Source organism: Phragmites australis, chromosome 2, assembly GCF_958298935.1.
Source record: "Phragmites australis chromosome 2, lpPhrAust1.1, whole genome shotgun sequence".
NCBI lineage: Eukaryota > Viridiplantae > Streptophyta > Magnoliopsida > Poales > Poaceae > Phragmites > Phragmites australis.
The window spans coordinates 33,919,425-33,931,607 of NC_084922.1; the positions used below are offsets into that span (position 1 = coordinate 33,919,425).

At 47.0% G+C, this 12,183-nt stretch overlaps 1 protein-coding gene across 1 annotated transcript; it reads right to left on the minus strand.

The window, feature by feature from the left end:
• Positions 1-9,864: 9,864 nt before the first annotated feature.
• LOC133908472 (NAC domain-containing protein 22-like) lies at positions 9,865-11,281 on the minus strand. The gene has a single exon (XM_062350509.1). The coding sequence runs from the start codon at positions 11,210-11,212 to the stop codon at positions 10,073-10,075; it is 1,140 nt and encodes a 379-aa protein (XP_062206493.1). The 5' UTR covers positions 11,213-11,281; the 3' UTR covers positions 9,865-10,072.
• Positions 11,282-12,183: the final 902 nt, after the last annotated feature.

Genomic DNA, 12,183 nt, shown 5'->3' on the forward strand with positions numbered 1-12,183 from the left:
ACATTATCTCATATTTAGTATACTCTTCATACTGGCATGCGCGCAGATATTACATTCAAAGTTATAAAAATACAAAACTCGACGCAAGTTTCCCTTGCACGAAACAAAATGGCATGCCCATTGGGATATGGTTCTACTCCCATCTTTGTTGCACTGCACTGGTCATCATGATGGTTTCTCAAGTCTCCAAGTGCTACTTGCAAAGAGGTCATCGAGAATGTACTAATCATGAGACGCTATTGTTACAGGTGGATTCGTCCCTACCCATGACTCGATTCCCACGACCCTACAGTTCAGAACGCTCCCACCTGTGGTCATCTTCGAGCACAAAGGCAAAGTCTACTCAAAGATGACAAAAGAGCTACCTGAAGCTCAGATGATGAAGAAGTCTCACAAGCGAGCTTTCATAGAAATAAAAGAAGAATGTCGTAATGCTATCGTTGAGGCCAACGCTATGCTAGAGGGGTCCACCCTCATTAAGAAGACAGAGGCCGAGATGGTAGTAGCTTTAGATGTAGTTCGTGAGAACTTGTGTCAAAGCGTTGTCCTCGCCCTTTAAGCCGAAAGATCACATGCATGCTAGAACTGCCGGTGGAAGATTGTCAAGGCCATGAGGCTTCGACAACAGATTGCCTCTCATCTCACCTCACTCACTACTCCAGAAGAGGAAGTGGCTTCAAGTGAAGCCATTCCCCGCACATGGGCTTAACATGCTCACGAGCTAGGCTCCCCGCACAGGAAGCCATAGTAGAAGAATTCCTATCTCAACGCCTTGAAAGGAGGCGCAGACTCTACAACCCCAATCTAGCTGCCTATCAGCACTTGGTGCCTTGTTGTCAGGTCGGTGTGATGTCCGATCCATCCTCATCCAATAACACAAAACAATTCGACGTGCTTCCAAGAGAAGTGTCGGCACCTCATCCTGATGAGATGCAAAGATAGTTACAACAACTTAGAGACCAAATGAACGATCTTGAGAGACAGCTTCGCAGTACTGATGCGCTAGAAACTCCATAGACTAGGGGCAATCCCCGTCCTACAATTCGTCATGAACAACAAGATCGTCATGCTAAGGTTCCTCAACAAAGAGGTCCTCTACCTACATCACGTCGGCCATGCCAAATGTGGCAACCCACTCATTGGGATCAAGAGCCGCATCGTCAAGACTATGCACATCCGAGAAGGCCCTTTGGGCGCAACTGGAGGCCCCCCTACGAGGTGGTTTCCTCCAGTCGTGAGGCCCAAAGGCACGAGGCTTCTACACGACCGGTGTGTTGCCCTGCTTCACCTATGAGATACTCAGCCCCGTATACTCTCAATGAGAATCAACAGAGGCATGAGTGAAGAAAGAGAAACCAGCAAGCTTGGTTATGAGAATTACAAGGCCTTGTGCTACGTCACGTGCAAGTTCGCATCCGGGCGGATGGCCAAATCCACCCAGAGGATGGGAGAGTTAGCATTCAGATAACCCCAAACCTCGAGGAGCATCCGAGGTACAATTTCCTCTTAGAACGCCTGGCTCCAAAGCCACGTCAAACACAAGACACTAACACTACCCCTGTTTCAACATGATCTGCCGTGCAACAGCAGGGGGTAGAGCCGCCTCAACCCTCTCTTATCATCATTACTAAAGAAAGCAACAAGCTAGCAATGGAGTATAAACTTGCGACTGTCCTAAGGAAACAACACCGCCATCTACTACCAAAGCACCTCAGCAGCCTGTAGAGCCAAGCTCGTACGCTTCGTCAAATTATGACACTGCGTCCGAGAGTTCAAAGAAGTATAATGATGGAGACATCATGATGTGCGGCACCATCGGGGTCTTGAGCCCCGAGGAATCAAACTCTGACTGGAAACCCCTTCCCTTCACACATGAGTTAGCATACTCCTCTGAGGAGGAAATTTTGCCAAATCCAAAGGCTACAGAAGGAGGTCATAGTTGCCCCTTGTTTTCCCGTATCTGGGAAATACAAATCACTTGAAGGGGGGCCTTCTTCGTATGACCACCCTGACACCTACAGAAGTATTTCCTCACGTTTACCGCAAGACCAAGATCGACTACACATGGTGGCTACGTGCCTTGGTCCCGACACACGTTTGAAGATGAGCGCTCTACACCGAATGGAGAGTAGCCCCGTCACATTCGAGGATGAGGGACAATATAGTCCCCTCTCTTGAAGCGCTCTCAGTCACCACACTACTCCCAGCTAGCATCTTCGGCTTTGTCCGGGGACGAAGGAGATCTAGAAGGCATAAACGTTGCGCCTGTGAACATGGCCAACAAGAATGCCTGTGAACATGGCCAACAAGAATGAAGGCATTCGTGAAGGACTACCCGCATGTGTAGGTACAACACCATCTACCGTGCCCTTAGTGGGTACAAGTAGTCAACACCAATAAGTACATCTACCACAGTCGAGCGCTCATGATGAGCACAATAGCGCCCTTGAAAGACAAGTAAGCAAGCTGTCCGCAAGAGTGGACCAGCTTTGCGTCATGATGCTACAATTTACACCAGGAGGTGCCCCGCCAGTTTCACTTAATGTACCACAAGTTACTCAAGTTGACCTGCAATTTGCTGAGACTGAAGCTGCATCTTAGTTACCCAATCCTCCTCCGATGGGGGCAGGGGGCGCGCCTAGCCATCAAATGGGCGCCACTCCTCCACATGTCATGGTCACACCGATGAATTCAGCCGCACATGCTGCATCAGCCGTGACACTAAGAGACTATCATAGCATCGCAGAAGATGTAGTCAACAAAAGAATGCATCAACTGGCGACCGAGCAGGTCCCAAGACCATTAGAGAGTGAGCTTGACAAGCCATATGACGCATGGCATGATCGAGTCACGTTCTCCATGGGTTGGCATCTGCTGAAGTTCCATTTGTTTGATGGAACCGGCGATGCCACCGAGCACCTTGTCTACTTCAAGTAGGTGTGTGGAGACACCGCGAACAACCCATAACTACTACTACATCAGTTCTCAACTTCCTTGACATGAGTTGCCTTCCACTGGTATAGCCGTCTATCTATGGGTTTGGTGCCCAGTTGGATCTCTATGAAGGAATTATTCAAATCTCATTTCATTACCATGAGGAAGGACATCTCGATTCTAGAGTTGTCTCAAATCAAACAAAGACGAGATGAGAAGATCAAATATTACATCATTTGCTTTAGAAACAATTATGTTCATCTCACGAGAGAGATGCATCCTGAAGACACCATGCAAATGTGCATCCATAGCATGCTACAACACTGGTTGGTCGGCGTATCAAGACGCAACCCCAAGACCTTCAGTTCACTTGGCGATGCCGCTGCGGCTACACATCATGGAGATGTCCAAAAATGTAGTCTCTGTTGACAACACTAGACGATTCGGGTCTTCAAGTAAGCCTTCCAGAAATGGTAATAAGGTGAAGGCACCTGTTGAGTCAAACTCTACGAGTACCGTTCCAGTCTTTGGCTCGAAAAGTGAGCGGCCAAGACCAGTTGTGCATCCTTATGTCTGGGAAATGTTGAATAAGCAATATATCTTCTGACGAGACCTCATCAAAAACCTCTTCAAACAGATGAACGAGCAAAGGTTCATGAACCTACCTACTCCGACAAGATCCGATCAGGTCGCTATGATTGATAACCCCTTGTACTGTCTGGACCATCAGTACGTAGGACACGTCATTGAAGATTGCATCGCTTTTAAAGAGTGGTTGCAAAGAGCGGTTGACGAGAAGAGGTTGGCTCTTAGGCCTGAAGCTATAAATCCAGACTACCATGATACTAATGTGGTAACTCTGAGACATGAAGGCTCATCATCTATTCACATAAACGAAGAAGAAGAATATTGGGTGTCTTTCGTCTAAGTAGAAGATCAGTTTTAGAGGCTCCGACTTATGCCCGTCACTCATCATATGAGGAGGCAACAATGGCAGCATATGTCGTAAAGGTGCCCTCCAAGAGCCCGATGATCGAGCTATCAAGCTAGTCCTTCTCCGGCATCGGTACAAATTGCATGGCATGATCCAAGTCAATGGCGTATGCCTCCCTGATTCATTCCCAAGTCAGAGGGCGATGAAGATTTCCCGTGAAAAATCACTATGTTGCGTACACTAGGTCAATTCGTTCCTAAGACCTGGGGATAGTCAATAACATCCAGCGATGAACATTCTCTCGATGCTACTCTGTCTTCCAAGGTGGCACCATGTAATGCCATTTCCACAAGTGAAGATGATGAAGACTCAAATCCGGGAGTGGCTATTACTCCCAAATAGTATGAGGCCCTAGAAGCAGAAGCTACATCTGCCGAAGAGGGAGAAATTGAAGAAGTTAGTATGAATTTGAGAAACGGGAAAGAACTTCCCAAGCCAGCGAAGCCTCGACAGCCTCGAGCTGACAAGACCAATGGGTTGCAACGCTCTAAGCTCCCTATTCAAGAAACTAAGTCTTCATCGTCAAAGTTGCAGGCTAAAGAAGACGACGATGTGGAATACAATGTTATTGCTTATTTGAAGTGCATTCCAACACTATTGAGCGTCTATGATGCGTTAATGCTCATGCCAGATTTGCGTGAGGCCTTAATCAAGGATCTATAAGCTCCTCACATATACGATACGACTATGGACAAACATCGCCTCCTCAGCACTCTTGCTGAAGCCAATGAGATTTCATTCTCCGAGGAAGATAAGATGGTCGAGAACAATAATCATAATCGACCACTCTACATCGAAGGCAACATTGGGAGCGCACATATTTGTCGTGTGTTCATAGACCTTGGCCCAACAGTCAACCTTTTGCCTATTCGTAGTCTGACACGAGCCGAGTATACGATGGATGATCTCGAGCCGACTAACGTGGTCACATGTGTCTACAACAATAACGGGAGTAAGGCATTAGGCTCCATTACCGTGAAATTACAGATGTCCACCTTCAGCTTTAAGGTGAAGTTCTTCATCATTGAGTTTGTGACATCCTACTCGGTGCTATTGAGTAGACCCTAGATACACAAATACCAGGTCGTTTCCTCGATGTTGCACCAGTGCTTCAAGTTCATGGATAATAAGGGAGAGCAACACCGAATCATCGGTAACCTTTTCATGTATATGGTGCAAGAGGTACACCATGTAGACAACAAATACTTCTTCCCTAGCTCCAGTGGAGAAGAACAGTTGGGTCGTTCCACCCCAGCAGTGGATGTCCTGATCACACTCGACCTAATGTCCTCTAGTTCCAAGATGGAGTTTCTAATCACACCATGCTCAATACAACGAGGCTCTTTCCCTCACATTCATGGCAGAAGGTACTGAGGAAGGTCTTGATTGTATGCTCCCATGTCTTGACGACAACAAGGACCGAGAGCGATCAAAGAAGATAATCCAGGCATGTTCTGGAGTTGGAACTCTGTGTCACCTCTCTCCATGATGCCCCTAATAGCGGGGAACTTGGAGGATTCTTCGTCAACATCATCTATGACTACTAACATAACAAGGTCAGAAGCTAGGCTCTTGATAGAGGTGTCTTGCACTAAAGTTGAGGGAAATACACCTTCCCCAACGCTTTTCAAGTATAATGCTAATGCAGAAAAAACCCTTGTGACTGCTCATGAAGGCCCAATAGGTGCCCCTTTAGTCACCGCGCAAGCATTCCATGCGCCTAGTGAAGCGGCCACCTCCACACCCCCTGAGCATATAAAGAAGGGAGAGTGAAGAAGATAGTCACCAAGATAGAGAAGGTGACCTTGAGCTCCCCTCTTCTTCCATTCCCATCACTTTACACTTCAGTTTTTACACCACTAGAAGTCTGGGTTGTTCCTGATCCTCAGGAATACACAAGCCTGACCCTTTTCTATAAGGTTCCACATACTCAATGGTGTAGCCTTGTGTTGAATTTTCCAGATACTGAAGCAGATAAAGAGGAAATCATCGGTACTTTGAGGGTTGAACCAAGCATGATCCCCTTACTCGAGAAGTCCAGAATAAAGCTACAAATGAATCAATGATTACCATCTCCACCCAACGTGTGTGAAGAATGGTGGAGCCAGTCAGAACGACTAGTAAAGAAGGGTCGTCTCCCTCGTACTAGGTACAAACTTGGCTACCGTCCAATTGCCTTGTGTGAGAGAGATAAAGAGGATGAAGAGCACTCTGAATTCGTCACGTGTAATGCTATTTGTGCAGGTGAAGATTGGAGGCATGAGGATGATGAGGAGATTCCATCCGATGAAGAGGACTTGGTCGAGATATATGAAGTCCCTCATTAGCCCTGATCGTTCTGTGCTGCTGCAAACGCGCATCATGGCTTAAGAGATGAGTAATACCTCTTGGCCAAGATACATGAAGCGATGTCAGTTCGTCATGGAGAAGTCCTCAATGCTACCCCAGCTCCCTACTCGTTGGAGGACAGCAGGCAGCAGACTGTAGACGAGCTTATATAGATTAATCTCTGGAGTGAGGATGATCCTCACCCCACCTTTGTAAGTGTTATGCTCTCACTCGAAGAGAGTGAAGATTATAAACAATTTAAAATATCAAGATTGTTTTGCGTGGTTGTACAAATAAATGCCAGGTCTTAATCCACGTGTCACTACTCACAAGTGATCGATCGACCCTCAGTTTTGTCCCATTAAGCAGCATCCGTGGTGTTTCCGCCCAGAGTTACAAGACAATATTATTGCCGAGGTTAATAAGTTGGTTAAAGTGGGGTTCATCAAAGAGATGCAATATCCTCGATGGCGCGCTAATATCGTTCTGGTAATGAAGAAGAACGGACAAGACCGGGTCTGTCTAGATTTTCGTGACTTGAATCGTACTTGCCTGAAAGATGATTTCCAATTCCGATCACATAATTAGTGATTGATTTTACTACAGGTTTTGGAACCCTTTGTTTCATGGATGGGTTCTCCGGCTATAATCAAATCAAGATGGATCAACATGACGCTACCGACACGGCCTTCTGGACTCCGAAGGGAAACTTTTACTATACAATAATGCCTTTTGGTTTGAAAAATACATGTGCCACATACCAACGAGCCATGATGGTCATCTTCGATGACCTCATCCACTAGTTCGTAGATTGCTACATTGATGACTTGGTTGTCAAGACTCGGGAATGAGAGCATCACCAAGAGGACTTGTGTGTCATATTTGAAAGACTGAGCAAATATCAACTTAAGATGAACCCGCTCAAGTGTGCCTTCACTGTACAATCTGGCGTTTTCCCAGGCTTCATCGTTCGCTACCGAGGCATTGAGATCGAGCCTAAGATGACAAAAGTGATCCTTGAGATGCCTCTATCAGAGAATTTAAAAGGACTCAAGTCCTTACAAGGAAAACTAGCATACATAAGACGCTTTATCTCCAATTTGTCTGGGCGAATTCAACCCTTCTCCAAGCTCATGAAGAAAGTTGTGCCGTTCATTTGGGATGAGTAGTGCCAAAATGCTTTCGATAGTATTAAGAAATATTTGCTTCATCCACTGGTGCTGATATCCCCCATCAAAGGGTAGCATCTCACTTTATACATCACAATACAACATGCTTCTGTTGGTGCCCTTCTTGGGCAGATTAACGACAAGGGAAAAGAAGTTGCATGCTACTACTTAAGTAGAACCATGGTGGGAGTTGAATGCAATTACTCCCCCATTGAGAAACTTTGCTTAGCGCTAATCTTTGCGCTCAATAAACTATGACATTACTTGCCAGCACGGTCCAGCTAATTGCAAGAGCGAACCTTATAAAGTATGTCCTTAGTCAGCCTGTCATGGTAGGCAGGGTCCAAAAATGGGAATTATTAATGATGGAGTATGACATCACGTATGTTCCTCAGAAAGCCGTCAAAGGGCAAGCTTTAGCTGATTTCCTAGCACCACATCCCGTGACGGATGATTCGCCCTTAGTCACTGAACTGCCCAATGAAGAAGTATTCACAACTAACACGGAGGCTCCATGGGAACTCTATTTTGACGTGTTTCATGCACGAAGTCCGACCCCGATGGGCTCCTCGTAGGAGAGCTGGTGCGGGAATAGTGTTCAAAAGCCCCAAAAGAGAAATTTTATACCATTCATTTTCCTTGCTTAAGGAGGAACGTTCCAATAATAAAGCCGAGTACGAGGCCTTCATCTTCGGGCTCCTTCTCGCACTCACCATGGGGATACACATTCTTTATGCGTATGGAGATTTTCAACTCATCATGAGACAGATTAACAGAGTCCATGAAGTGCGTAAGCCTGAGTTAGTCCCGTATTAGGAAGCCACTCACAGGCTTATGGAGACATTAGAACTCATACAGATCATACACGTTCCTCGAAATAAGAACGCTCAGCAAATGCTCTTGTAAAGCTAGCCGCAGTCCTCATGTTACCCAATGGGTGAGCAAAAGTGAAAATTAAGAGAGATGACTTCTACCAGCCGTGGTCGAGCTCACCCCCAAATACCACGAGGTGAACACCGTGGTAACTACTAAAGTGGATGAACAAGACTGGCGCAAGCCATTATTAGATTATTTCAAGCACGACGGTCTGCCAAGTGACCCCATCGTAAGACACCAATTGCAAAGGTGACTCCCCTCATACGTATACAAAGCAGGAGTCCTGTATCGACGATCCTACGGGTATGAGATGCCGCTTTGATGTCTATCCCGAAGCGAGGCCAACAAAACCTTTAAAGAAGTTCACACAGAAGTTTGTGATGGTCACCAGAGCGAGTCAAAGATGTACCATAGCCTAAAGCTTTCAGGAGACAATTGGCCTGGTATGATGACCGATTGGATTCAAGTTGCATGAGCTTGCTATGACTGACAAGTACACAGGGACTTCAAGCATCGTCCTCCAATTCCGCTACAGTTCATCTTCGTTGCCACTGATTACTTCTCCAGGTGGGCAGAAGCAGTTCCTTTGAGGGAGGTAAATTCCAACAACGTCATCAACTTCCTCGAGCGTAACATCATCTATCATTGTCGAGTTCCTCATCGCATCACCTCCGACAACAGATTGTCCTTCAAATCAAGTAAGATCTACAAGTTCGCTGGAAAAATACAAGATTGGCTGAAGCTTTTAATAAGACCCTCATGGGCATTCTGAAAAAGACAATGACAAAACATAAGAGGACTGGCATGACCGTCTTTCGAAGCATTATGGGCGTATCAAGTCACTATTCATACCCCCACGCAATCCATGCTCTACTCACTTGTCTTCGGCATAGAAGTCGTATTACCCCTTGAGCTAGAGCTTCCCGCACTCTGAATTGTTACAGTATTATCAACAAAACATGATTTGAACATATGATAAGCTTATCAAACCTCGTGTATTCAGGAAAAGGGAGCTAGTACTCGTTTTGAGGCACCCAATCATACTCACCGGTAAAAGCAAAGGCAAAATTGAGCTAAAGTGGGAGGGACCCTTCATCATAGAACTTGTCTATGATGGAGTTGCCTATCAACTCATCAACCAGAGGGCGTTCATCCAATGCCTCCTATTAGTAGTCATTTTCTTAAAAAATATTTTGCTTAAAGCCGTCCTCCATTCCCCTTGGATCAACATCGAAAAAGGAGAACTCAGAGGCTCGGTACAAGTTTTTCAAAAAATTAAGGATGTCGATCCACCAACAATAATCATAGCCTTTCTAACAATCCAAAAGCTCATTCTAGACTGTTTCCATTCTTTATCGTTTTTATTTCTAACGCTTACATTACTTGTTCTTTGTCACATGTGATTATATCCTTACAGTTTCAGAGACGACCTTGATATGACAACCGCTAACGTAGCTTAATCGGAGGTAGCTTGAGAGCGGACATAATTAATCAAAGAACTTCATAAAACCCCAAAAACCAAGACGAAGTAACCGTAAGATCCTAATATAGTCAAATAGCGTGTATGTTGTACATTCTACCATCTTTCATATATTCTGTATGCTGACACATCTGCAAATATTACATTTAAAGTTATAAAAATACAAAACTCCAGGCGAGTTTCCCTTGCGCGAAACAGGCATTAGAGCCGATAATGGCGCAGTTCGGGGGGTGGGGGGGGGGGTGTTGTTCACGGTCAGGCAACACTTGTTTGGGATTCTCACACTGAATCTCACAGGAACTTGAGGAACGAGTGATCCTTCACTGAAGAATCACCAGTCTCGCCTCCCTGGGGCGCGTCGACCTGAACAATCTCCGCCTCCGATTTGGGTTTTGCTGCGACCAAGACTGCCTCTGCATCCAGATGGAACCCGCACCGAGGGCAGTGCAGCTGCAGCTCGGTCGCTGGAGCGCAAGAGTTGTCGCCGTCGGCCTTCCTCTTGGGTGGAGGCGCCGCCGCGGATGCTGCGCCCGAGCTCTCGTCGTCGTTCGCCGCCTTCCTCTTGCGTGCAGGCGCCGCGGCCGATGTCTCGGCGGAGTCCTCGTCGTCCGCCGCATGCTCCTTGCGTCCAGGTGCCGCCACCGTGACCGCGCCAGAGATCTCGTCGTCCGCCTTCCTATGGCGCCGAGGCGCCGCCACCGTTGCCTCACTGGATTCCTCGTTGTCGGATTTCCTCTTGCCCCCAGATGCCGCCGCCGCTAGCGACGCATCGGAGCTCTCGTCGTCGTCCGCCTTCCCCCTGGGTCCAGGCGCCGGCGCCGGCGCTGCGCTAGATTCGTCTTCGTCGGCCTCCGCCTTGAGTCCAGGCGCCGCCGTGGGTTTGTTGTCGCTGGCCTCGGGGTTGCGCGGGCTGCGGTACACCTTGCACAGAACGAGATTTCCCAAGGAGCCCTCTTCCGGAGCTTCGTGACCGTGCCCATGGTCGCGTTCGAGGCGGAGCTCCATCATGAGCCAACCCGTCCTGACCCGCACGCCGCCCTCCTTCTTCACGAAGGAGAAACTCTGGCGGTGCCCAATCTGTCGCCGCCCCTCGAGGCCGTCGACGACGGGCTTCGATTTCGCCTCGTTGTGCCAGCACCCGTCCCCGTTGGCCACGGTGCGCGCCTTCCGCCTCCCGCGGCCGTTCTTGCGACGCAGCGGAGTGAAGAAGTACCACGCCCGCTCGCCGTCCTGGGCGACCGCCGGCGGGAACTCCCGGGTGAGGTCGGTGGGGTCAGCGGCGTAGACGTCGGCCTCGTGGATGAATGTGCCCGCCTTGAGGCCGGAGGCGACCCAGGGGCGGAGGTAGGATTTGACGAGCTCCAGATCGGAGGGGTGCGAGTGGAAGGCCGCGCATGGTGGCTTGCTGGCCGGCGACGAGGAGCGGACCATGGAGGAGGGCGGCGGAGTTGGGGGAGATAATGGAATGGGCTTTGAACCGGTGAGGCGTCCGGCACGCGGCGCGGCGGTTTATATGCAGATCACAAGTCGGAACCCTCCGCGTTGGAAACTCGGAGTCGAATCCGAATGGGAGTCGAACAAGTCCGTCAGGGACGCGTGTACGAAACGCAAGTCAGTGACACGGGAAAACTCGGATTTACCCCTGGGGATAGTGGGCTAAAGCCTGGTCTGATAGAGCGTTCTGTTCTCTTCCTTTGTTGGGCCTGTTAGCCTAGTTTTACAATAAAGCCCACTAGACTGAGGTAATCTAGGCCTTCTTTTTTTTGTGATTTGGTAATTTAGGATTTTGTGATTTGGTAGTTTATTGGATGGAAACAGATTGGATGCGGATTGAATAGTTTATTTTTCATATTGTTATCTATATTTTAATACAAATACAAATACAAATCTGAATATTCTCAAATGTAATACGAATCAGATTGTTCGAATCCGAATCTGCATTCAGATATCTACTCGATCGGGTTGTATGTAAATATACTACACCTTTAACATAAATAATTTTTATTTTTGTAAAAAAAATTGTTCACATTTGAAATTAATGGAATTACCAAATTTTTAGAAAATTTGTTCAAAATTCATGTTAGAATTTAATTTTTTTGTTAAATTTGATAGAAATTTGTTCCTAGTTGATTAGGCTGGAATATATAAATTTTGTTCACATCCGAAATTTCTAAAACTTCAGCGAAATTTGGTTCTCTGATTGGCGATATTATCCATTTCACATCGAATTCAAAGCAATTCGGATATCCACATGTGAATCTGAATCTCGAAAACGAATTTGGATACATCCATTTTAGTATCGGTTTTATAACGAATACGAATATGAATATCTATATTCATATTTTGACGGATATAAATATCGGATAATTTGAATACCTGCTATCCATTTTCCACCCCTTATC

Excerpts from the sequence above, each read along its gene's own strand:
- LOC133908472 (XM_062350509.1), bottom strand. The coding sequence starts at position 11,212 with ATGGTCCGCTCCTCGTCGCCGGCCAGCAAGCCACCATGCGCGGCCTTC.